The 27,178-nt window shown below is 42.8% G+C and overlaps 1 protein-coding gene across 3 annotated transcripts in view; it reads left to right on the top strand.

Annotated features, from left to right (window-relative positions):
- Positions 1-27,178, top strand: part of LOC112236036 (cAMP-specific 3',5'-cyclic phosphodiesterase 4D-like) — a 372,033-nt gene that overhangs the window by 46,023 nt on the left and 298,832 nt on the right. For all 3 annotated transcript variants that reach the window (XR_006079477.1, XM_042302645.1, XM_042302646.1), the window contains exon 3: positions 18,586-18,809. Coding sequence is in view for 2 of the 3 variants with exons in the window: in XM_042302645.1 (XP_042158579.1) it covers positions 18,586-18,809 (224 nt within the window). In the remaining variant the exon portion in view is untranslated. The remainder of the gene's footprint in view (positions 1-18,585; positions 18,810-27,178) is intronic.

Below are 27,178 nucleotides of genomic sequence, written 5' to 3'. Positions count from 1 at the left end.
ACAAATGTCTTTATATCCTGGGGAAAGCAGGGATAGTAGAGAATGGTATGTCATTCTACGTGTCAAGTTCTGTGGCGAATCTCAAAGTCAAGCATTCTTAGGGAACCACAGGGTCATGCTTGGTGACCCGTTTGCTGGTAATTGCATTGGAAAATTGATTGCTTTGCAGTGCTTTAATTGCTGGCTTTTAAAAAGGCTATATTCAATCAAAACCAGTATCAAGGATTAATATGGTGCTGTTAGACTGGTTGCATTGATAGTGTTCTGATTATTTGATTTACACAATGTTAACATATTAATTTCTAACCCAGACTCTAGTAACTGTGCACAGTGTTGGTTTAGCCAAGCTCTAGGAATGCCCGAATACCAGCTTTGATTGAATATTTTGAATACTGAAGGCCGTTTCCTCACTAGTACTGTTCTCTAAGCTACTGCCCATTACCTCTTTCCAGACATTGCTGCATGCTCAAATGAAAAGGGCACTGAGTGTATTTGTTTTCATAAAGCCGAAGGGAAATGCTCCTGACAGTTTTTACACTGTGAGAGCATGTTGCTCAGAGTCCGCCTGTCAATATAATATCCATACCTCCTCTCCCACACCCACCTCACATTACATGACCTCACAACAATATCACACTGCCTCCCAGTGTTCTGTGCCACTGATGGACGGCAAGTACACACTCACATGCACACATGCACCAGGTGCTCTGTGCTGCTGGAATGTAGGATAGAAGGACGAGGCTACATTGTTTGATTAGATCAGATCAAGGAGATGGAGAATCTAATTAAATGAACTGCAGATTAGACATGAATATCCCTATTGGTTGTGATGAAATAAGCAAGGTGAACAAGGTGATAAAAGGGCTTCATGAACATCGTTATGAAAGAAAGCATCTTAACTACCTTCCCATAAGTCTAGTGGTGGGATTTTTATACTGTAAATGGCTGTGTCTCAATACTCACAAATGTTCGTTTTCTCTTTATACTGTAAATGGCTGTGTCTCAATACTCACAAATGTTCATTTTCTCTTTATACTGTAAATGGCTGTGTCTCAATACTAACAAATGTTTGTTTTCTCTTTATACTGTAAATGGCTGTGTCTCAATACTCACAAATGTTATTGTTTTCTCTTATGTCCTTGATGACTGCTTATAAGTGATGTACTGGATGAATATCCCAAAATATCAAACAAAGTGATCTATAAAGTCTTTATTCTTTACAAGAAAGGGGGTGGTGAATCCCTGTAAATATAGTCAATCATCAATGAATGAAAGACCCTCAGCAAATAGTATGTCTAATGGCATGTCCCATTCCTTATGGATGAATTTAAACCATGTTGCTTTTACAATAATAATGTAATCTATAACCAGTCAAATGCACTGGCCTATATAAGTTTTGTTCAGTGCAACTCAGTGCAACTCCCATATGGACTCTAAAGAGGCAAAGAACGAGAGCCAATCGTCCTCCGAAACACAACCCTGCCAAGCCGCACTGCTTCTTGACACACTGCTCACTTAACCTGGAAGCCAACTGCACCAATGTGTCGGAGGAAACACTGTACAACTGGCGACCGAAGTCAGCGTACATGCGCCCGGCCCGCCGCAAGGAGCCGCTAGAGCGTGATGGGACATAGACATCCCGGCCAGCCAAACCCTCCCCTAACCCGGACGACGCTGGGCCAATTGTGCGCCGCCTCATGGGTTTCCCGGTTGGCTGCTACACATCCTGTAATCGAACCCGGGTCTGTAGTGAATCCTCAAGCACTGCGATACTGTGCCACTCGGAGGCCCTGTGTGTGTCAATGTTGAAGTGAGTTTGTCTGTATGTATGTGGGTGTCACTATAGGAAAGAGAAACGATGTCTGTGTATGGGTCAAATCAAATAGAATGTTATTGGTCACATACACATGGTTAGCAGATGTTATTGGTCACATACACATGGTTAGCAGATGTTAATGCGAGTGTAGAGAAATGCTTTTGCTTCTAGTTCTGACAGTGCAGTAATATCTAACAAGTAATCTAACAGTTTCCCAACAACTACCTAATACACACAAACCTAAAGGGATGGAATGGAATAAGAATATGGTGTGTGTGTGTGTGTGTGTGTGTGTGTGTGTGGAGGGGGGGGGTGCATGTGTCACTGCTGGGGTGATTTGAAGTGTCGGTGTGACAGTCAGCTCAATGGGAAGTGTCTGGGAAGGCTGGCGGTACAGACTGTGTAATTGGATGAGACCCAGCGAATCACAGCAGACATCTGCTGAAGTGCCACAAAGCAGGAAGTGTACTGTATACACATTTGCACACACACACACCATCTTGGCTGTCCATTATCGTTGATAGTGACCACACACACACGCACACACACACACACACACACACACACACACACACACACACACACACACACACACACACACACACACACACACACACACACACACACACACACACACACACACACACACAATTAGCAGTGCAACATATCTATTTGCAAAATATCCCCTCCAATATATATATATATATATAACACTTTCTGACATTTCACCCCCAACTGTAAGAAACAACTTGTACATTGTGAAATACGACAAACAGGCTGTATTTACACAGGCAGCCCAATTCTGTTTTTTTACCCATTAATTGGTCTTTTTACCAATCAGATCAGCCCTGAAAAAGATTGAAGGTGAAAAGATCTGATGTGATTTGGTCGAAAGGCCAATTAGTTGAGAAAATATCAGAATTGGGCTGCCTGTGTAAATGCAGCCATATAAGTAAGCACCCACCAATGACCCACTTCCAAGCTCCAATAAATACCACCTAGCTGGAAGCAACAATTAGGGAGAGCTAGCTGGCTCTTACTGACGATAAACACACATAGTGGAGCAGGTGCATCGTTTGGTTATATGGGCTAGGGTGCATTTGACTGGTTATAAATGACATGATTATTCCCTCATCTTCAAACAATTGCCAACACAATATTGTCATTTAAAATAAGTATTGTTATGAGAACAACAAGGATGCTTAGAACAGAGTGACATCATTGTATTTCTTACACAAGAGATGTTGTTTTTCCTTCAGCCTGTAGATAATCTGTTGTTTAATATCTTTCAGTGTGTAACAGGCTAGTCATAACGAATTCACTGGCTCCAGACTAATTGCTAAAATCAGTGCGGGCGACCCAAGGGACGCCAGTGTAAACACATTCTCAAAAGCTTGCCATGTGTAAACATTGCATCCTGATAAGGATGTTAATAACAACAAACCATTTAGTAAATATTTTCTTAACTCTATTTCTTGAACTGCATTGTTGGTTTAAAGGGCTTGTAAGTAAGCATTTCACGGTAAACTCTACACCTGTTGTATTCGGCGCATGTGACAATTTTTTGGTTGATTTGATTTATATTCAAGCACAATCGCTCGTTCTGTAAAAGTGCGAAGGATGTTTCTATAGCCAATAATTGGTTGTTAAATCAATATGAGTACACTGTAAAATTACGTCAATAGATTACGTTTGGGAAACGTAGCGCAATTACGATTCAAGCAATAACACTGGGTCATTACAAAATGGACGCCCCAACAAGAACCACGTCCTCCTTTCTTAAAGTATCACCACCATTTGCCCTCAGGTGAAGCAGTGGAATCACACAAACCAGTTAGGCCAGCCCTTTTCCTCCTCTTTCCAAAGTGACAAGTACAACTGTACAATCAGGGGAAGGGTGATTTAAAAGAATACATCTCTCGAAATGTTATTGTTATACGAGGTGTCACACATTTGGTATAGAGGGCGAGAGGAAGTAAATACTGTTTAGTTCGGAACCCTAGGGAGATGACTAAGCCTTTCACTATGTGTGGCAGTTATGTAGACTGATGATTGAAGTGTTATCATCCAGGGAATTGGTTGATGAATGAGCTGGAAATGACTTTGTTCCCCTCTTAGTCAACTTGACTTTTGATTCATAATTAATGATAGAGGGCATGCATACAGTATCTGGCTAAATACAACAACACCAAAAAATCTATTCTGACCTACAGGATACCAGTTTTGCAAGGAAATTAGTTATGTCAAAGATTAAATGACAGGGTGTATTTTTGGAGCCCAGTGATTGTATTTTAACTATTTTTCCCACAGTGCAGGTTTCCTGCTTTACATGTCTGATTGAATCTGTCCCTATGAGTCTCACAGACCTTGTATAGCAAGCAATGCTGCTTACATTAGGAGCTTCAACTGAACGTACCTTGTGTGTTTCTCACGACCTCCATCCAGCGACTGTAATTGGGAAATGTGTTGCGTTCCACACATGCACATGATCTCATTTGCAGCAGAGACACAAGGCCATTGTTTTTGTTCAGTTTCAATCTACTGAGGGTCAGGGTGAGTTGTGCATCATCACACACCCCTACCAGGGGAAGGAGACTAACTCACATGAGTATGGCTTCTCGGAGGACATTTTCCTGCATCTTTCAAAATCTATCTGTGTCTTTCAGTCTCTTTCCATTTCAGTAACAGGCTTGTTTTTGTGCAATTGTATTTCTTTTCACTTGTTTCCAAGATACTGTGCCTTGCATTGTAAATGACCATTTTGAAGAGCCCCCCCCAAAGTTATGTACTATGTAATATTACTTATGGTTTGGAGTTTGAGGTTGAGTAGTGTTTTTAATTAGGGCGCTTTTTCAGTGGCCATGACTAATGTGTTCGCCCTGGCTCCATCACGATTCTATTTGACCCAGGGTTCATTACTATATTTATTCAGCAATGAAACCAGTGCAGCACTTTGCTGACAGAGAGACCCAACAATTCCCTACTTAAAACTGAAATGCCCCCAAGCTCTCTCTGTGTATTAAATTAGAAGAATGAACCTTATTCAGGAATTTAGCAATGCCATTGGGTCATTCTTCAACTACGGTGGCATTTGAGCATTGCATTTTGATGAATTTTGTAAAAAAATTAACTTACATTAAAAATGTTAATTAATTTTTTCTAGTTTTTTCTAGTTTTTTATTTAATTTAAATGTATTTGGGTACCTCTTTCCATTCCGAAATCAACTAAAACGGTTGATTTACTATTATAATAACATTCATTATGGTACCATCAGTAGAAGCAATAATACCAAATGATGGTAGCACCAATAAGACATTTTAAATAGATCTTCTGAAATGGAATGCAGTAACGCTAAAATCTAAGGTCATCAATCAAGTGATATGATTAATCATTTTGCTCATAATGGTATTTCTCTTCATTTAAATTGACTAACACCAAGTGACACTTTGGATTTAGATTCCTCAAGTTATGAATGGAATCATCAAATGTATGACATACTAAAAGGGTGTGATTATGCTAATAAGTGTCTTTAATATAGACCCCTCCCCATGGAGAGAGAATGCTCAAGGTCCTTGTACATCTTTTGTAATCAGTCATTTTCAAGGTGGTAACACCAATGACACACAACCGAGGGATACATATTACACAATAAAAAGGTATTTCTTTGTTTTCTATTGATCTACACAATATATTAAATACTGTTGTTCACTGTGTAGCCTATAAAATAATGGATAGATATCTCTAAATCCGCAAAACATGTCACTACCCGTCCACACATCACAGAAGTCAAGGGACACCATTTACCACCTTAATTGAAGAATGACCCTGTTCCAATGAGATGTTACCTAGGAGCCCAAGCGAAGCTCCCAGCTTAGAACAGCTAAATCTCCCAAATCATCTATGACAAGTGAACCCCCAAATCTTGAGGCAGAATTGGAAGCAGGAGCAGTAGGGTTTAAATGTCTGCCATGGACGTCTAACTTCAGAGAGACATCAACATCATACAGGCGATAAAATACACTCAAAAGAAGTCATGTGTGTTGTGTGCTGAAATACTTTTTATGAAACGCTTAGTTCTGGTCATGCATCTTTGATTGGCTGAGAGACATTCTAATTTAAGTCATGCTAAAATTAAAATAACATCACAACTACCTCATCACTTTCACAGGCAAAATGTATCAAAACGACTCGGAATAGGACTCAGTCATGGCTTCAAACCTATAACCACAGCAAAGCTATGCTACAACTAACCAGGCTGCATTCAAAATGTTACCATATGCCTTTTGACGTAGGACACAACATTGGGAGTATGGTGCCATTTAGGATGCCCATGAATCACACACTTGGTTACATTTTATATAATACATTGTCACACTGATTCTAGCGTGCTGCAGAGATGATTGCCCTTCTGTAAGGCTCTCCCATCTCCACAGAGGAACTCAGAGTGACCACCTCCCTGACCAAGGCCCTTCACCCCCGATTGCTCAGTTTGTCAAGGCCAAACTCTAGGAAGAGTCTTGTTGGTTCCAAACTTCTTCCATTTAAGACCGATGGAGGCCACTGTGTTCTTGGGGACCTTCAATGCTTTAAAAAATGTTTGGTACCTTTCCCCAGGGTCTATGCCTCGACACAGTCCTGTCTCAGAGCTCTACTGATTATTCCTTCGACCTCATGGTTTGGTTTTTGCTTTGACATGTACGGTCAACTGTGGGACCATATATAGACAGGCCTTTCCAAATCATGTCCAATCAATTGAATTTAAAGTTGTAAAAACATCTCAAGGATGATCCGTGGAAACAGGATGCACCTGAGCTCAATTTCGAGTTTCATAGCAAAGGTCCTGCATACTTAGGTAAATAAGATGTTTCTATTTTTGCCAGAGGTGTTTTGGTGCAAACCTGTCATCAAGGCAAAGGGTGGCTTCTTTGAAGAATCTAAAATCTAAAATATTTTTTGGTTTGTTTTACACTTTTTTGGTTACTACATGATTCCATATCTGTTATTTCGTAGATTTGACTTTTTCCCTATTATTCTACAATGTAGAAAATAGTAAAAATAAAGAAAAACCCTTAAATGAGTTGGCATGTCCAAACTTTTGACTGGTACTGTATATATATTTCACTGTGAGAATCTGCTGCTGACTATCAGGCAAGGAGCAGGCTGTGAGTGAGTGAAGTGGAGAGGGAGAGGGCTGGAGGCGTGCGTGCGTGCGTGTGTGTGTGTGTGTGTGTGTGTGTGTGTGTGTGTGTGTGTGTGTGTGTGTGTGTGTGTGTGTGTGTGTGTGTGTGTGTGTTGAAAGCACTGGTTGAGAGTGCTGCAGCAGAGGCAGCTGAGTCATGGAGAGAGAGAGCACACGTACTTCGTGACTACTTTTGAACCAGTTGTAGGTAGGCTATTTAAATTGGTCATTATGGAGACACCCCTTTTCCATAAAACATATTAACTCGGTTTCATCAGGCAGAGAATCTTGTTTCTCATGGTCTGATAGTCTTTAGGTGTCTTTTGGCAAACTCCAAGTGGGCTGTCATGTGCCTTTTACTAAGTATTGGCTTCCGTCTGGCCACTTTACCATAAAGGCCTGATTGGTGGAGTGCTGCAGAGAAGGTTGTCGTTCTGGAAGGTTCTCCCATCTCCACAGAGGAACTCTGGACGCACAAGCATTTCGCTACTCCTGCAATAACATCTGCTAATCACGTGTATGTGACCAATACAATTTGATATGATTTGATTTGGAGCTAGGTCAGAGTTACCATCGAGTTCTTGGGTCACCTCCCTGACCAAGGCCCTTCTCCTCCGATTGCCCAGCTTGGCCGGGCGGCCAGCTCTAGGAAGAGTCTTGGTGGTTCCAACTTTTTCAACATAAATTGTCCTCCTTGAACTGCACTAGCAATGTTGCCAACAATTTTTCTGTGAGAATCTCTATTGCCTCCTTGATTTGTCGCTAGATTACGTTTTGCAGATGCAGCGACAACCTCTCAGCACCAATTTGCCTTTTGCTGCTGCAGCGGTTCCCAATGTAACGTTTTTGTCCCCTCTCCCACTGCAGAAATGAAAGCATAGATCCTCATTTATGACCAAATCATGTATATGACCAATTACTGCGCTCTCGTATAACTGAAATAGGATGAATAACTAACAAAATTATTACAAACGTTGTGACAGTGATTTTATAGTTTGCAATTGTTTTGTTGTGATGTAATTGTTTTAATACTGTTTGGACTCTAGGAAGAGTAGTTGCGGGGATCCTAATGAATACAAACAAAATACAAAAATTGTGAGAAAATAAAACAAAGCAGTGGCTATCTCCTGCAAAAATCATATACAAGAATGTCTGGGCCTCGACCCCACCCTGTGCAACTGGGTCCTGGACTTTCTGACGGGTTTCCCCCAGGTGGTGAAGGTAAGAAACAACACCTCCTCTCCACTGATCCTCAACACTGGGGCCCCACAAAGGTGCATTCTCAGCCTTCTCCTGTACTCCCTGTTCAGCCATCACTGCGTGGCCATGCACGCCTCCAACTCAATCATCAAGATTGCAGACGACACCACAGTGGTAGGCTTGATTACCAACAATGACGAGACGGCCTACAGGGAAGAGGTGAGGGCCCTCGGAGTGTGGTGTCAGGAAAATAACCTCACACTCAACGTCAACAAAACAAAGGAGATGGTTATGGACTTCAGGAAACAGCAGAGGGAGCATCCCCCCATTCACATCGACGGGACAGTAGTGGAGAAGGTGGAAAGTTTTAAGTTCCCCGGCGTACACATCATGGACAAACTGAAATGGTCCACCCACACAGACAGCATTGTGAAGAAGGCGCAACAGAGCCTCTTCACCCACAGGAGGCTGAAGAAATGTGGCTTGTCGACAAAAACACTCACAAACTTTTACAGATGCACAATCGAGAGCATCCTGTCGGGCTGTATCACCGCCTGGTACGGCAACTGCTCCGCCCATAACCGCAAGGCTCTCCAGAAGGTAGTGAGGTCTGCACAACGCATCACCAGGTGCAAACTACCTGCCCTCCAGGACACCCACAGCACCTAATGTCACAGGAAGGCCAAAAAGATAATCAAAGAGAACAACCACCCGAGCCACTGCCTGTTCACCCCGGGCAGTGGCTATCATCCAGAAGGCGCGATCAGTACAGGTGCCGAGAGTCTGAAAAACAGCTTCTATCTCAAGCCCATCAGACTGTTAAAGAGCCATCACTAACATAGAGTGGCTGCTGCCAACATACAGACTCAAATCACTTGCCACTTTAATACATTTAATAAATGGATTTAATTAAGGTATCACTAGCCACTTTAAATAAGGCCACTTTAATCATGTATACATATGCTACATTTCTCATCTCATATGTATGTACTGTATCCTAAGCCATCTACTGCATCTTGCCTATGCCACACAGCCATCGCTCATCCATATATTTATATGTACATATTCTTATTCATCCCTTTACATTTGTGTGTATAAGGTAGTCGTTGTGAATTTGTTAGTGCAGTAATATTGTAACGGCTTTCTTTAGGTGAAGTAGAGGCGGAGCAAAATGCAGCGTGGTTGTTATTCATTGTACTTTAATAAAGAAACTGTACACGAATAAACTAACAAAACAACAAACGTGCGAAAACCTAAAACAGTCCTATCTGGTGCAAAACACAGAGACAGGAACAGAGGCAGCAGCAGCAGGAGGATGCTCTCGATTGTGCATCTGTAGAAGTTTGTGAGTGCTTTTGTTGACAAGCCGAATTTCTTCAGCCTCCTGAGGTTGAAGAGGCGCTGCTGCGCCTTCTTCACGATGCTGTCTGTGTGGGTGGACCAATTCAGTTTGTCTGTGATGTGTATGCCGAGGAACATAAAACTTGCTACCCTCTCCACTACTGTTCCATCGATGTGGATAGGGGGGTGTTCCCTCTGCTGTTTCCTGAAGTCCACAATCATCTCCTTAGTTTTGTTGACGTTGAGTGTGAGGTTATTTTCCTGACACCACACTCCGAGGGCCCTCACCTCCTCCCTGTAGGCCGTCTCGTCTTTGTTGGTAATCAAGCCTACCACTGTTGTGTCGTCCGCAAACTTGATGATTGAGTTGGAGGCGTGCGTGGCCACGCAGTCGTGGGTAAATGGAGATGTTGTTGCCTATCCTCACCACCTGGGGGCGGCCCGTCAGGAAGTCCAGTACCCAGTTGCACAGGGCGGGGTCGAGACCCAGGGTCTCGAGCTTGATGACGAGCTTGGAGGGTACTATGGTGTTAAATGCCGAGCTGTAGTCGATGAACAGCATTCTCACATAGGTATTCCTCTTGTCCAGATGGGTTAGGGCAGTGTGCAGTGTGGTTGAGATTGCATCGTCTGTGGACCTATTTGGGCGGTAAGCAAATTGGAGTGGGTCTAGGGTGTCAGGTAGGGTGGAGGTGATATGGTCCTTGACTAGTCTCTCAAAGCACTTCATGATGATGGAAGTGAGTGCTACGGGGCGGTAGTCGTTTAGCTCAGTTACCTTAGCTTTCTTGGGAACAGGAACAATGGTGGCCCTCTTGAAGCATGTGGGAACAGCAGACTGGGATAGGGATTGATTGAATATGTCCGTAAACACACCAGCCAGCTGGTCTGCGCATGCTCTGAGGGTGGGGATGCCGTCTGGGCCTGCAGCCTTGCGAGGGTTAACACGTTTAAATGTTTTACTCACCGTTTTTGTTTTACTCAATGTTTTACTCACCTCGGCTGCAGTGAAGGAGCGGCCGCATGGTTTGGTTGCAGGCCGTGTCAGTGGCACTGTATTGTCCTCAAAGCGGGCAAAAAAGTTATTTAGTCTGCCTGGGAGCAAGATATCCTGGTCCGTGACGGGGCTGGTTTTCTTTTTGTAATCCGTGATTGACTTGTAGACCCTGCCACATACCTCTTGTGTCTGAGCTGTTGAATTGAGATTCTACTTTGTCTCTATACTGACGCTTAGCTTGTTTGATTGCCTTGCGGAGGGAATAGCTACACTGTTTGTATTCGGTCATGTTTCCGGTCACCTTGCCCTGATTAAAAGCAGTGGTTCGTGCTTTCAGTTTCACGCGAATGCTGCCATCAATCCACGGTTTCTGGTTTGGGAATGTTTTAATCGTTGCTATGGGAACGACATCTTCAACGCACGTTCTAATGAACTCGCACACCGAATCAGTGTATTCGTCAATGTTGTTGTCTGACGCAATACGAAACATATCCCAGTCCACGTGATGGAAGCAGTCTTGGAGTGTGGAATCAGATTGTTCGGACCAGTGTTGGACAGACCTCAGCGTGGGAGCTTCTTGTTTTAGTTTCTGTCTGTAGGCAGGGATCAACAAAATGGAGTCGTGGTCAGCTTTTCCGAAAGGAGGGCGCGGCAGGGCCTTATATGCGTCGCGGAAGTTAGAATAGCAATGATCCAAGGTTTTGCCAGCCCTGGTTGCGCAATCGATATGCTGATACAATTTAGGGAGTCTTGTTTTCAGATTAGCCTTGTTAAAATCCCCAGCTACAATGAATGCAGCCTCAGGATGTGTGGATTCCAGTTTGCAAAGAGTCAAATAAAGTTCGTTCAGAGCCATCGATGTGTCTGCTTGGGGGGGAATATATACGGCTGTGATTATAATCGAAGATAATTCCCTTGGTAGATAATGCGGTCGACATTTGATTGTGAGGAATTCTAAATCAGGTGAACAGAAGGACTTGAGTTCCTGTATATTGTTGTGGCCACACCACGTCTCGTTAGCCATAAGGCATACGCCCCCGCCCCTCTTCTTACCAGAAAGATGTTTGTTTCTGTCGGCGCGATGCGTGGAGAAACCAGCTGGCTGCACCGACTCCGATAGCGTCTCTCCAGTGAGCCATGTTTCCGTGAAGCAAAGAACGTTACAGTCTCTGATGTCCCTCTGGAATGCTACCCTTGCTCGGATTTCATCAACCTTGTTGTCAAGAGACTGGACATTGGCGAGAAGTATACTGGGGAGTGGTGCACGATGTGCCCGTCTCCGGAGTCTGACCAGAAGACCGCTTCGTTTCCCTCTTTTACGAAGTCGTTTTTTGGGGTCGCCGGCGGGGATCCATTCCGTTGTCCTGGGTGAAAGGCAGAACGCAGGATCTACAGTCGCATTAACATCTGCTAACCATGTATGTGACCAATAAAATTTGATTTGATTGGTCAGTCACCAATGCAGTGACTTGATTAGCTGCTTAGCAAACTGTTGTAGCTAGCTTACTGACAGTTAAAGGTAGACTCAGCGAAATTACATTGCCACGAGCAGCACCGCAGATATTTGGATGAGCGAGGTGCATCTACGTCATATCGCTGAGCCTACCTTCAACTAGGTATCTCTACCTTTACTGACATAAAAACCTTGAATTCATTTCATTTCCGAAATGAAAAGAAATCAATAAAAAAAACTTTACTCAAATAAATGTTATTTCTCAAATGAGCTTTCTGAATTTGTTTGTCTATTGTCCCCTACAATAATCTGTACTCATATTTTTTCCTTTTTTAAATTTAATTTTGGCAACCCCACTGCAAGGTCGCGACACCGACTTTGAATACCACTGATTTAGTGGCTTATTTCAGTTGTTGCTTGTCACGCCCAAATTGCACAGTTGACCCAAAACTCCTAAAAAGCCCTCTGGGTCTGAAGCTGCCCTTTAGAACGAACCAAAGCATTACTGATTGTCGACACAAACCCAATTGTGGGATGTCAGGGAAGTTTTCAAGGAAACATCAGTTTAAGATGTGGATTAAAACTCCCCTCAAAGGGCAGAGTTCTGCTCAACTGCCAGACAGTTTGCCAGAGGGAATCTTTGTGGCGTTTCTGTGAACTAAACTTCAACATACAATACAATCACATTTTTTTTGGTGTGCAGCAGAGTTGCATGAAACATTTCCCCTTCCAGGACTTCATGTGAATAAAAAAATAAGCACTTTTACAACTGCTCAAGAACAATGACTGTCGAGGCGGGGAAATAAATAAAGAACACCAACAGTTAAGCTATCAAATCCCTCATGTTCAATTACAGAGGGTATACCAGCACTGACCTTTAATGACCCCCCAGGATAAAAGCGTGTTATGAGGTACTGAAATAGAGTGCAGAGGACATGGTCTTCAATAATATTGAAGACTTATATCACACATGATCAATAATACAATATCTTTATTACACAATCAGAAGCTCCAGGTTCCCATTATGGTTGCTCCAGTATGAGAATCATTCCCTCAGTGTGGTCCTAAGGGAGTGCTCACCACTCACCAGGATTGTGTGTGTGTGTGGGGGGGGTAGTTGGTAGGGCAGTGCTGTCACTCCTAAAGGCATCGCCCTGTTCTTCATTACACGCGGAGTCCCTCAAGGCCATTGTAAGTGTAGGCATTAGGCCAGACCACAGCCCAGCAGGATAGCTAATGGGCACTTAGGATGATCAATAAGTGGCAATGAATGTGCTCCCTCAGAACTGAATAGGGACTTTGTTCATTTGCCTCGCACTGATATTCCTACCGAGTGCAGTGGTTTTCAAGAGGCAACCCACTGGGCACAGTTCAACCGTCTAGTTTTGATGTATATTTGGTTGCGTTGTCAACTAATGTGAATTCAATATGAAATCAACCAAAAATGTCACCATGACATTGGATGTAGGTTTAAAGATGGATGACAGAAATACTTAATGCCCTTACATTGATGACTTTTTGCAAATCAAATCAGTTTTGCGTTAATTCAATGTCATCACATATGTCCTGTGGCTCAGTTGGAAGAGCATGGCACTTGCAGTGCCAGGGTGTGGATAAGAGCATTGATAAGAGCATTGAAATAATGAGGAAACAACGTTGATTCAACTTGTTTTTGCACCAGTGGGAAGCCTTTTGTGGATGTGTTCGTGCAGGTCAGTGGATGAAGGTGAATAATGGGCTTGTGAAGTGGGATTTTCTGCGTGTAATGTGTATGCCTTGTTAGTCCTAATAGCCATGTCCCTGCATGGCTTCTGTTTTTCAATATTAATTTCATTAGACAAAATTATTTCTATCTAATTTTTTCTGGAGTTCACCCCAAACTTCATAAACTGTTACTAATGATCTCTGATACCATTAATAACCCTTTACTAATGATCTCTGATACCATTAATAACCCTTTACTAATGATCTCTGATACCATTAATAACCCTTTACTAATGATCTCTGATACCCATTAATAACCCTTTACTAATGATCTCTGATACCATTAATAACCCTTTACTAATGATCTCTGATACCCATTAATAACCCTTTACTAATGATCTCTGATACCCATTAATAACCCTTTACTAATGATCTCTGATACCATTAATAACCCTTTACTAATGATCTCTGATACCATTAATAACCCTTTACTAATGATCTCTGATACCCATTAATAACCCTTTACTAATGATCTCTGATACCCATTAATAACCCTTTACTAATGATCTCTGATACCCATTAATAACCCTTTACTAATGATCTCTGATACCATTAATAAGGAATGTGAAAGGAATGTAGGAGAATAACACACAATACATCTGGTAAAATATAATACAAAGAAAAAAACAACCATTCTTTTATATATTTTTTTGTACCATCTTTGAAATGCAAGGGAAAGGCCATAATGTATTATTCCAGCCCAGGTATTCCAGCCCAGGTGTGATTTTGGCCACTAGATGGCAGCAGTGTATATGCAACGTTTTATACTGATCCAATGAACCATTGCATTTCTGTTCCAAATTTTGTATTAAGACTGCCCAAAATGTGCCTAATTTGTTTATTAATAGCTTTTCGTGTTCAAAATTTTGCACTATCCTCAAACAATAGCATGGCATTATTTCACTGTAATAGCTACTGTAAATTGGACAGTGCAATTAGATTAACAAGAATTTAAGCTTTCTGCCGATATCAGATATGTCTATGTGGAAATAACAAGGTAACAACAAAAACATACAAGAAGAACACGATAAAGTAAATAAGTATACTATATACAGGGTAACATATTTACAATGTGCCGAGGATATTGGATCAATAGAGATAGATATCTATAGGGGTATGGTGACTAGGCATCAGGATATATATGTATGATGAACAGAGTAGCAGCAGCGTATATGATGATTGTATGTGAGTTGGTGTGCGTGTGTGTAGTCAGTATAAATGTATCTGTGTGTGAGAAAATTATATAGTGAATGGTTGTGTGTGTGTTCGGAGTGTCAGTGTGCGTGAGTGTGTAGTGCCCTGTGAGTGTGTAGTGCCCTTTGAGTGTATAGTGTTCTGTGAGTGTATAGTGTTCTGTGAGTGTGTAGTGCCCTTTGAGTGTATAGTGTTCTGTGAGTGTGTAGTGCCCTGTGAGTGTGTAGTGCTCTGTGAGTGTGTAGTGCCCTGTGAGTGTGTAGTGCCCTGTGAGTGTGTAGTGCTCTGTGAGTGTGTAGTGCCCTGTGAGTGTGTAGTGCTCTGTGAGTGTGTAGTGCTCTGTGAGTGTATAGTGTTCTGTGAGTGTATAGTGTTCTGTGAGTGTGTAGTGCCCTTTGAGTGTATAGTGTTCTGTGAGTGTGTAGTGCCCTGTGTGTAGTGCCCTGTGAGTGTGTAGTGCCCTGTGAGTGTGTAGTGCCCTGTGAGTGTGTAGTGCCCTGTGAGTGTGTAGTGCCCTGTGAGTGTGTAGTGCCCTGTGAGTGTGTAGTGCCCTGTGAGTGTGTAGTGCCCTGTGAGTGTGTAGTGTTCTGTGAGTGTGTAGTGCCCTGTGAGTGTGTAGTGCCCTGTGAGTGTGTAGTGCCCTGTGAGTGTGTAGTGCCCTGTGAGTGTGTAGTGCCCTGTGAGTGTATAGTGTTCTGTGAGTGTGTAGTGCCCTGTGAGTGTATAGTGCTCTGTGAGTGTGTAGTGCCCTGTGAGTGTATAGTGCTCTGTGAGTGTGTAGAGTCCTGTGAGTGTGTAGAGCTCTGTGAGTGTGTAGTGCCCTGTGAGTGTGTAGTGCCCTGTGAGTGTGTAGTGCCCTGTGAGTGTGTAGTGCTCTGTGAGTGTGTAGTGCCCTGTGAGTGTACATAGAGACAGTGCAAAGATAATAAATAAATAATAAATTACAAAGTTCAACTCAAATAGTCCGTGTAGCAATTATTTTGTAGCTATTTAGTTAGCTATTTAGTTAGCTATTTAGTTCGCTATTTAGTTAGCTATTTAGTTAGCTATTTAGCAGTCGTATGGCATGGGGATAGAAGCTGTTCAGGAGCCTGTTGATGTCAGAGTTGATGCACCGGTACCGCTTGCAGAGTAAATATTCTGTGGCTTGGCTGGTTGGAGTCTTTAACGATTTTCCGGGCCTTCCTTTCACACTGCCTGGTATAGAGATCCTGGGTGGAAGGGAGCTCAGCCCCAGTGATGTACTGAGCTGTCCGCATCCTATTTGAGTATGATATGTGGTTGCCTCACCTAGTTATCTTTAAGAGGAGTACATTTACTGTAAATTGCTTTTGATAAGACCATCTGCTAAATGACTGAAATGGCAAATGTTAATGTTTTACATACATAGCTCATATTACTGTATTAAATATATATTTTTATATTTAAAAACATATATATTGATGTCCCAAATGTATCATTTGTACAGTTCTTTATTAAAAATGTATTATTTATTAAATTTATTAAAAATTTATTAAAAATGTATTAAAATGTAAAATGTAGTTATTTGTTACATTTGACTGTTTAAAACCTGGCAGTACTACTCATTTGTCTGAGAGTGATAGCATTTTCCATAAAACATGATTATTTGTCTCTGAAATGAAACCATCAAGTTATGCCATGATTAAATAGTTTAAAAAACCCACCAATCTCTTTCATACGTTCTTCAAACAATAAAAGCTCATTTACCAACATTTCCGGAAATAGATATACTGTACAGCATTTTAGAATGAAACTCTTCAAACATATTCTTAATTAGAGAGGTCCTCAATCAGCCGTCTGAAATGGCAACAATTCATCCAATTTTACCTAACTCTGTAGAGGCCAAAGGAATTTCCAGAGTTAGCCAGCCCTGAGAACGTGTATGGTAACTTGTACTTCTAAAAGTGATTAATGAACTTAGGTACAGAGGGAGTTTTTGTAAAATAATCTTAGAAACGAAAAGAGAGCAATGCATGAATCTACGAGACTTCAAAGAGGACCAACCTGAGGACCAACCTGCTTTCTGATATAGAATGCAGTGATGCGTACTGAACCTGTCGACCCGTAATAAAGCGTAGTGTGCTGTGATGAACTGCGTCCAATGGATTCAGTGTATTGGCAGCTGCATTCATATAGTCTAGGACCGGTAGAACATGGACTGAACATTCCTACCGGTGATGTTCCATTGATAGCCTTCACATAATATTACACTGTTTGTGTGAAATGTGAAAACGTCTTCATTCAGACCTGTGCGGCCTTGCTCTCGGAATCCCCCTTCACCATTTGGCCACATGGTGGTGCAGTCAAAGCCCGGAGGTATACGTTTGTGCCAGCACTGTAAATTGCCCTGTTAGTGCTCACCTCATTTCGTTTCCCCGAATCTCAAAATGTCTCCACAAGAAACAGTCTATTTTCGAGGATTGCGAAATACAGCGAAATCCATTGTGTTTCTTATATGCATTTGAACATGACAGTAAAGTGCGCTTGGTGCGCTTGTGCTTGGTGTATGAAATCAGAAATGTGTCATATTCATTCCAAATAGTTTATTATCATTGCTTCATCATAGTTTATACTGCTGGAAGATGCTGTGACTGGTTGATATGATGCTGTCTTGACTTTCTGTCCAGAATGCCTACCTTTACAATATGAGTCAGTCTGCATCCTAGTAGCGCCAATGGTTTTCAGAAAATACATGTTCTAGTTGTATTTGTACTGTAGACCGTATAAATGCAGGATACACTTATTTTACAATTCGAAGCACAAGCATCCTCCTCTATGGATCATCTCAGTTTAACCTTCCCAGTAATTAAAGTCACGTACATCCAATATGAACCAAAGATCACATCTTTAGATGACATTTAATCCCTGGTAGGGCTCTTGGCCTAGATGGAAATTAATTCAGGCTCAAAACTGAAATTCAGCCTTGGGATAGCGCCACCATACTAATTTGATACTGCATCAACTGCAGGGAGGAACAGTCATCTATTATGAGTTTCATCTATCTTGCATTTAGAGTACTGTGCCTCCCTGACTGACAATTAGATAACCTAATGGACTTTGCCAAACAAACTGACAACTTGACAGAAAATACAATCTGAATCTGTATTCTGAGATAAAACCACTCTCATAGGAAACACAACTGGAAGTCCAGACATAACACCTTCACGTATTAACCTTACTCATCTTCTGTTTAGCATTCTGATTGATATTAATCATCATACACCCTGGTGGGTTTAATCCTCAATTCTGATTGGTTCAAACCGCCTTCCAGCCAGTGTCTATTCCACACGTTACCACCGGCTAAATCTATGATGTTAAAATGCCTATTTAGTCTAACTTGATCTCCACTATAAAAAGCGTCTAGACATTATCTCACATTTCTTTTAGACTAACATTTAGTTTTCAACAGCGGAGATTTGTATAAACCTTGCTGTCTATTTCGCCTTATATTTAGCGTTCTGATAGATATTAATCAATAGAATAGTCTGTATTAACACATTTCCTCATAACATAGACCTATTATACAGCCCCAGATTCAAATCTTCTCTTTTATAGCCTTGAATAAGATCCCTGATCATTGATGATTCATGGAGGTCCTGCTCTCTCCCGTCCCCTGCAGGTTTCTGACGATGACTCTCCAGAGCCAGGTCTGGGCGTGGAGATGGAGACTGTCCAGGTGCGGAGGCTCTCCTGCCGGAACCTGCAGCTTCCCCCATTGGCCTTTAGGCAGGCGGAGCAGCGTGACTGGGCCCCGAGGCCAGAGACGGAGCAGATCCCACGGCCCACTAGCCTCGCCCTCAGGATCCCCCCGCTCATCGCCATCACCTCAGCAGACACCAGCAGGTAAGAGAGACAGGAGACTGCATGTGGAGACAAAGGTCTGGTGGCAGGGTCGTGGGATGTGGATTGATGTGTGTGTGAGAGAGGGGGGAGAACGAGACAGGTGGATGAGCGAGAGAGGGAGAGAGACAGTGAAAGAGTCAGACAAGGAGACTCAGGGAAGCTTAGTGGTCTTTTCAGTATTGAGTGTGTGTGTGTATCTGTGCTCCTTAAAATGTCTGGCTTTGTGTGACAGTATATGTGTGAGTATAAATGCATATGGTCTTTGTAATTTACAATCATGGAACACTAACCTAGAGTGGATGCAATCTGCTCTCCATTCAGACAGCACAAAGACCATTAAACTGAATTTCGATTTATCTGAATTACGATGGTAGTTGCCCCTTGAAAGCCTGTGAATGACATACAGTAGGCAAAAAGCATTTTGGTGACTCATGTTAAATGTGATCAGCTTTACTTTGAGCGTGATGTGTCTACGTGTGACTCATCAATGCAAACGTATACTACTGGGTTTTGATTTTAAGAACACAGTGTCCTTCAGCCAGAAAACTGCAACCTCTCTACTTCAAGCCACGGTCGGCTCTTTCAATGTCCACACACTTTGTGTGTCTGTGTCAGCTTCAAAAGATCCTCACAAAAATTATTTGCCCTTGTTTTCCTCCCTGCATAATATAGTTTCACAGGTAGATAGAACCTTTGTTATAGTCCTAACTGTTAATATACCTTTTAATTATTTCTAGATCGCTATGTGCACCTTGGCACAGTAATCATTCTCCCTCCCTTAGTTATAGTTGCAGCTATGGTTTATCCACCCATTTATTTTGTGGGTGTGTGAGACAAAACAAAATCTCTTTACCTGACTCTCTTTTCAGTATAGAAATGTATACTTTTCTGCTCTTGTAGGAAGCAATCACTCCCCTATTACTGATCTATAACTGAGTAACTAGCAAAGAATATGAACAAAATGTGCACACGTGGCAACATGCAGCTCTCGATATGATTTCAAAACCAACACATCTACTCATGACCGCTTATGCTGTAAACCCAGTCCAGTTCAAAGTAAATGGCACAGATCCATATATTGCAATGGTCTATTTGCTTATAGATTACAGGCTGAGTCGTGCGTGTCGTGCGTGCGTGTCAATGCAATAGAAACCTACACCGATGCGTTCTGCCAACAACAGGGACGGCAAGTAGCCTAGCGGTTAAGAGCATTGGGCCAGTAACTGAAAGGTTGCTGGTTTGAATCTCTGAACCAATTAGGTGAAAAATCTGCCAACGTGCCCTTGAGCAAGGCACTTAACCCTAATTGCTTCTGTAAGTTGCTCTGGATAAGAGTGTCAGCTCAAATGTTAACAAAGTATCTTGCATAGTTCATTTAGTATTGGTATGTTGCATTAAAAGTGGCTAAAATTGCATTGATTCGATCACAGTTACCAAAGTAAAGGGGAATGTTGATAGTGTTAACAGGGAAAACTCTAGAACAGTGGTCCCCAACCTTTTCTGAGTCAAGATCACTTTCTGAGTCAAAGTGCAAACCGAGATCTACCGCTCAGATTTTTTTTTTTACATTACTTCAAAAAAGTAAGCCAATGCAACATTAACCAATTAAATACAGTACTGCAGCAATGAGGTTTGTGCAATAAGCTATAGGCCCAGTAAATTATGACCGTATATTATCTTTGCTTGAATTACCCTGCCAATGCATTGTTGTTCGAGCCATTTTGAGGTAGGCTATATGATCACACTGGTAATAGATCTGTTGTTGTATTACTTGTGAGGCACAGCTGAGTGAGCATACATTTAAATAATTAGCTTTTTATTTTTATTTTACTTGGCTGATGGTGCCTGCATCTGATTGTCCGTCTCAGCGGAGGGTGAGAGCAGCATCTCAACATCCCTCCGCTCTCCCTTTCCTCTGCTGATACTGACCTAAAAGGGACCCTGTCTTCCATCTAATGGCGAAACTCAAGCAGCACCACATTATTTCTGCCTAATGCACAAATTCATGTTGTTACTCCTATGAACAGAGAAAGTGAAATATTCCTCGATATTAAAAAAGACCCAAGCCGTTAATAATAACAACGCAAGCCTATAGATACACTTTCCTCCTCATTCATTACTGCTGCAGTGCTTGTTGTAGCACTGAGTGGAAATAGGAAGAACACACATTTTATGGCTTATAAAAGTGTTGAATACAAAGTGTTGACAGTGCTGAGTAAGAACTTAAACAACAGCTCTTTGATGTATTTGTTGACAGTCTCGCTCTAGTCATGGTTTTAAACGTTTTGAAATCTCACAGTACCAACTTTGCTGTAGCTTTCTTTAATGCCTGCTACATTACTGCAGACACGGTAATCTGAGCCATCCGTTTGGCCTGCGTTAGGCCTACAGTGTACTTGATTTGCTCTCTGGGCCCGCCGGGAAGGCAGAAGTTGTTCGCCTACCCAGCGTGTAGGGCATCTGAATCGGGTGCACTTTCCGCCAACAGCCCAAGTCGAATAAATAGGGACACAAGGCTTTATCATTGTTTGTTTTTTTACATAAATGTTTGGCGATCGACTAGGAATGCCTTTCAGATCGGAACAGTGTTTCCTACATAGTGTACCACCTTGTGGGTCCAGGTCAAAAGTAGTGCACTATACTGGGAATAGGGTGCCATTTGAGACACAACCAAAGACAATCAGGACCTCTCATGCCAAATACTCTTTGGGTCAGCGACTAGCCCTTCATTTAGATTCGGTTGTATGACACCGTTGGTCTAGAAACGGTGCCACGTAGATGTGAGCATAGTCTCATGTTATTCATATTTATGAGAATTATATGAGAATACTGAATGACACTTCTAGTGTCCCATTTCTAGTATACTTCATCGTTCCTAATCCGTTGTAGTTATGAGAGTGTAAAGCTTTGCCATTGTTATTCAGGAATTGATAGTGTCTGGAGAGAAACTGGAGATGAGATGGGTATAGTGATCTATGATTCCCATTCATTAACAATTACTCCATGGTTTCTCGTAAAGAAAGAAGATGGAGTGCTGTGTTTTGTTAGTATCTCTCTGGCAGTTTCATCTGAAAAGGTCAGCCCCCGGAGTTTGTTGTTGGATGGGAGTTTTGATGGATTGTGGGGTGTGTGAGGATGTCAGTGTACAAATCAAATTGTATTGGTCGGCATACACATATTTGCAGATGTTTTCGCAGGTGCAGCGAAATGCTTGTTTTTCTAGATCCAACAGTAACACCTAGCATAACAAAATAACACATCCAAAAAATAAAATACAGAAATATCAGAACAAGCAATGTCAGAGTCTGGAATATAAATACAGTGCCTTCAGAAAGTATTCATACCCCTTGATTTATTCCACATTTTGATGTGTTACAGCCTGAATTCTAAATGGATTAAATATCCCATAATGACAAAGTGAAAACATGTTTTTATAAATCTTTGCAAATGTATTAAATTAAATACAGAAATAGCAGAATATAATATGTTTCTAAACACGTCTACAGTCATGTGGATGCTACCATGGTTATGGATAGTCCTAAATGAATCATGAATAATGATGAGTGAGAAAGTTAGACGCACAAATATCATACCCACCCAAAAATGCTAACCTCCCCTGCTATTGTAATGGTGAGAGGTTAGCATACTTCTGTTACTTTCTCACTCATCATTATTCACGATTCATTCAAGACTATCCGTAATTATGGTAACATCCACATTAATGTAGAAGTGTTCAGAAACATATTTTATTCTTACTTAATAAAAGTGACTCAAATAATTTCTATTGGGCACAAAATAATCTGAAACACAAGCAAAACAAACAGCAAATGCATCCATCAAGTTTGTAGAGTCACAAGTTTGATGTAATCACTGCAGGCTAGCATGTCACATCTTCTCCGGCTCTTCCCACCGGTCTGGCGTCATTACGCACACCTGACATTCATCAGAACCTGACTACCAGGATTTGTCCCAGTCTTGCTCCCAATCAAACAAGGCAGACTAAATAATTCTTTTTCTACAGCCCGCAAAAAGAAAACCAGCCCCGTTGTCTTGCTCCCAGGACAATACAGTGCCACTGACACGGCCTGCAACCAAACCATGCGGCCGCTCCTTCACTGCAGCCGAGGTGAGTAAAACATTTAAACGTGTTAACCCTCGCAAGGCTGCAGGCCCAGACGGCATCCCCAGCCGCGCCCTCAGAGCATGCGCAGACCAGCTGGCTGGTGTGTTTACGGACATATTCAATCAATCCCTATCCCAGTCTGCTGTTCCCACATGCTTCAAGAGGGCCACCATTGTTCCTGTTCCCAAGAAAGCTAAGGTAACTGAGCTAAACGACTACCGCCCCATAGCACTCACTTCCATCATCATGAAGTGCTTTGAGAGACTAGTATCTAAGGACCATATCACCTCCACCCTACCTGACACCCTAGACCCACTCCAATTTGCTTACCGCCCAAATAGGTCCACAGACGATGCAATCTCAACCACACTGCACACTGCCCTAACCCATCTGGACAAGAGGAATACCTATGTGAGAATGCTGTTCATCGACTACAGCTCCGCATTTAACACCATAGTACCCTCCAAGCTCGTCATCAAGCTCGAGACCCTGGGTCTCGACCCCGCCCTGTGCAACTGGGTACTGGACTTCCTGACGGGCCGCCCCCAGGTGGTGAGGATAGGCAACAACATCTCCACCCCGCTGATCCTCAACACTGGGGCCCCACAAGGGTGCGTTCTGAGCCCTCTCCTGTACTCCCTGTTTACCCACGACTGCGTGGCCACGCACGCCTCCAACTCAATCATCAAGTTTGCAGACGACACAACAGTGGTAGGCTTGATTACCAACAAAGACGAGACGGCCTACAGGGAGGAGGTGAGGGCCCTCGGAGTGTGGTGTCAGGAAAATAACCTCACACTCAACGTCAACAAAACTAAGGAGATGATTGTGGACTACAGGAAACAGCAGAGGGAACACCCCCCTATCCACATCGATGGAACAGTAGTGGAGAGGGTAGCAAGTTTTATGTTCCTCGGCATACACATCACAGACAAACTGAATTGGTCCACCCACACAGACAGCATCGTGAAGAAGGCGCAGCAGCGCCTCTTCAACCTCAGGAGGCTGAAGAAATTCGGCTTGTCACCAAAAGCACTCACAAACTTCTACAGATGCAGAGCATCCTGGTGGGCTGTATCACCGCCTGGTACGGCAACTGCTCCACCCACAACCGTAAGGCTCTCAGAGGGTAGTGAGGTCTGAAACGCATCACCGGGGGCAAACTACCTGCCCTCCAGGACACCTACACCACCCGATGTCACAGGAAGGCCATAAAGATCATCAAGGACAACAACCACCCGAGCCACTGCCTGTTCACCCCGCTATCATCCAGAAGGCGAGGTCAGTACAGGTGCATCAAAGCTGGGACCGAGAGACTGAAAAACAGCTTCTATCTCAAGGCCATCAGACTGTTAAACAGCCACCACTAACATTGAGTGGCTGCTGCCAACACACTGACTCAACTCCAGCCACTTTAATAATGGGAATTGATGGGAAATGATGTAAAATATATCACCAGCCACTTTAAACAATGCTACCTAATATAATGTTTACATACCCTACATTATTCATCTCATATGTATACGTATATACTGTACTCTATATCATCTACTGCATCTTTATGTAATACATGTATCACTAGCCACTTTAACTATGCCACTTTGTTTACATACTCATCTCATATGTATATACTGTACTCGATACCATCTACTGTATCTTGCCTATGCCGCTCTGTACCATCACTCACTCATATATCTTTATGTACATATTCTTTATCCCCTTACACTTGTGTGTATAAGACAGTAGTTTTGGAATTGTTAGTTAGATTACTTGTTGGTTATTACTGCATTGTCGGAACTAGAAGCACAAGCATTTCGCTACACTCGCATTAACATCTGCTAACCATGTGTATGTGACAAATAAAATTTGATTTGATTTGATTTGAGATGAAAATACTCTCAAATGAAAGCTGACCTTTACAAAAAAAAGTAGACTGGTATTTTGGATGCAGTAATTGCAGTGTACTGCAATCTAACTGCAGTTACACTGCAAAATTACTGCAATTAAAAAGAAAGTTTTATTTTGGACGCAGTATTTGATTTATACTACAGTTATACTGCAATCTAACTGCAATATTTTTTCATAAGGGCAGTCTGCACTTTAACCTCAGTCATTGTATCATTTCAAATCCAAAGTGCTGGAGTAAAGAGCCAAAACAACAACAACAATTGTGTCTCTATCCCAATACTATTGGAGCTCACAGTACATATGAAATGGGTCAAACAGTATGTAAACATTAAAAGTGACCAGTGTTCTACGACTATAAGGGGCAGGGTGTTGGACGGAGGCCGACTAGTGGCGACAATTTAACAGTCTGATGGCCTGGAGATAGAAGCTGTTTTCAGTCTCTCCGTCCCAGCTTTGATCTCCGCCTTCTAGATGGTAGTGGGGTAAACAGGCTGTGGCTTGGGTGGCTGAGGGCATTGATAATCTTCTTGGCCTTCCTGTGACACCGGGTGCTGGCAGTGTGCCCCCGGTGATGCGTTGGGCTGACCGAACCACCCCGAGGAGTGCCCTGCAGATGCGGATAGTGTAAGTGCCGTACCAGGGGGTGATACAGCCCTACGGTGGTGCGTGGCCCGCAGTCATGGGTAAACAGGAAGGACAGGAGGGGGCTGAGCACGCAACCCTGCGGGGCCCCTGTGTTGAGGATCAGCGTGGTGGAGGTGCTGTTGCCTACCTTCACCACCTGGGGTCCGCCCATCAGGAAGTTGGGGAGGTATGCCAATCGTAGTGGGTCTAGGATGTCGTGTAAGTTCGAGGTGATATGATCCTTAATTAGCCTCTCAAAGCACTTCATGATGACAGAAATAAGTGCAATGGGGTGATAGTCATTTAGTTCAGTTACCTTCACTTTCTTGGATACAGGAACAATGGTGGACATCCTGAAGCAAGTGGGGACAACAGACTGTGATAGAGAGAGATTTAATATGTCTGTCTACACTCCAGCCAGCTGGTGTGCACATGCTCTGTGGACGCGGTTTGGGATGCCGTCTGGGCGGGCAGCCTTGCGAGGGTTAATGCACTTAAATGTCTTACTCACGTCGACCACGGAGAAGGGGAGCTCAGAGTCCTCGTGAGCTGCGGTGGCCCATGTCGGCGGCTCAGTGTTTTCCTCTAAGTGGTCGATGTGAGAGTTTTTATCTTGTCCGGGAGCGAGGCGTTGGAGTCTGTGACATGGCTGGCTTTCCCTTTATAATCTGTGATTGTCTGGAGTACCTGCCACATGTGTCTTTGTGTCTGAGCCGTTGAATTGCAACTCCACTTTGTCCTCGTACTGTTGTTTTTCCTCTTTGATTGCTTTACGGAGGGCATTGCTGGTCTGTTTGTACACATTCATATTCCCAGTCACCTTGCCGTGGTTAAATGCGGTGGTTTGCTTTTCAGTGTTGCGTGAATGCTGCCATCTATCCACGGTTTTTGGTTTGGATAGGTTGTAATCGTCACCGTGGGAACAACATCCTCTATGCACTTCCTGATGAACTCCGTCACCAAGTCAGTGTATACGTCAACACTATTCTCAGGGGCAACCCGGAACATTTTCCAGTCCGCGTGATCAAAACAATCTTGAACCATAGATTCCGATTGGTCAGACCAACGTTGAACAGTTCTCACACACACATAGGCAACCACACACACACACACACACACACACACACACACACACACACACACACACACACACACACACACACACACACACACACACACACACACACACACACACACTCTTTTTGTTACTGTGGTTACATTTAGAGGAAAGATGGAAAATCATTCGCCCTCCTGTTGTTCCCAATCAATGTCCCCCTGCTGTCATTCCATGAAAAGCCCACCCTTACCCCTGCTATCATTCCATGAAAAGCCCACAATGCCCTCCTCCTGGGATGTACATTTGGGCCACGCTCAGGAAGAAAATCACTAGCATGTTAAGCAAAGAGAAATGAGCTGTAGCCATTTTGAATATAGGCATTGACACAAATTTACATTTGACCGCAGACGGGGTTGCTATGATTAAGCCTTTTTTGTCTGTCGTAACAATAGGTCCACGTCTTCATGGGAAGTGTAATCTCTCTATGGTCACGCAGGGAAAAAGTTGAAGCTTATTCTGTAAGGATCGAGGCTTCCTGGCAGTGTTCGCCGTTCTTGTCTCTTGGCAAACTGTACTGTACAGTATGTGCCCATCAACCTACTTCATGAATCAGGTCATTGTTAGCCCTATGGAAATTATTATTATACATATAGCTCT

This window comes from Oncorhynchus tshawytscha, linkage group LG20 (assembly GCF_018296145.1).
Source record: "Oncorhynchus tshawytscha isolate Ot180627B linkage group LG20, Otsh_v2.0, whole genome shotgun sequence".
NCBI lineage: Eukaryota > Metazoa > Chordata > Actinopteri > Salmoniformes > Salmonidae > Oncorhynchus > Oncorhynchus tshawytscha.
This window is presented reverse-complemented; position numbering and strand designations above follow the sequence as displayed.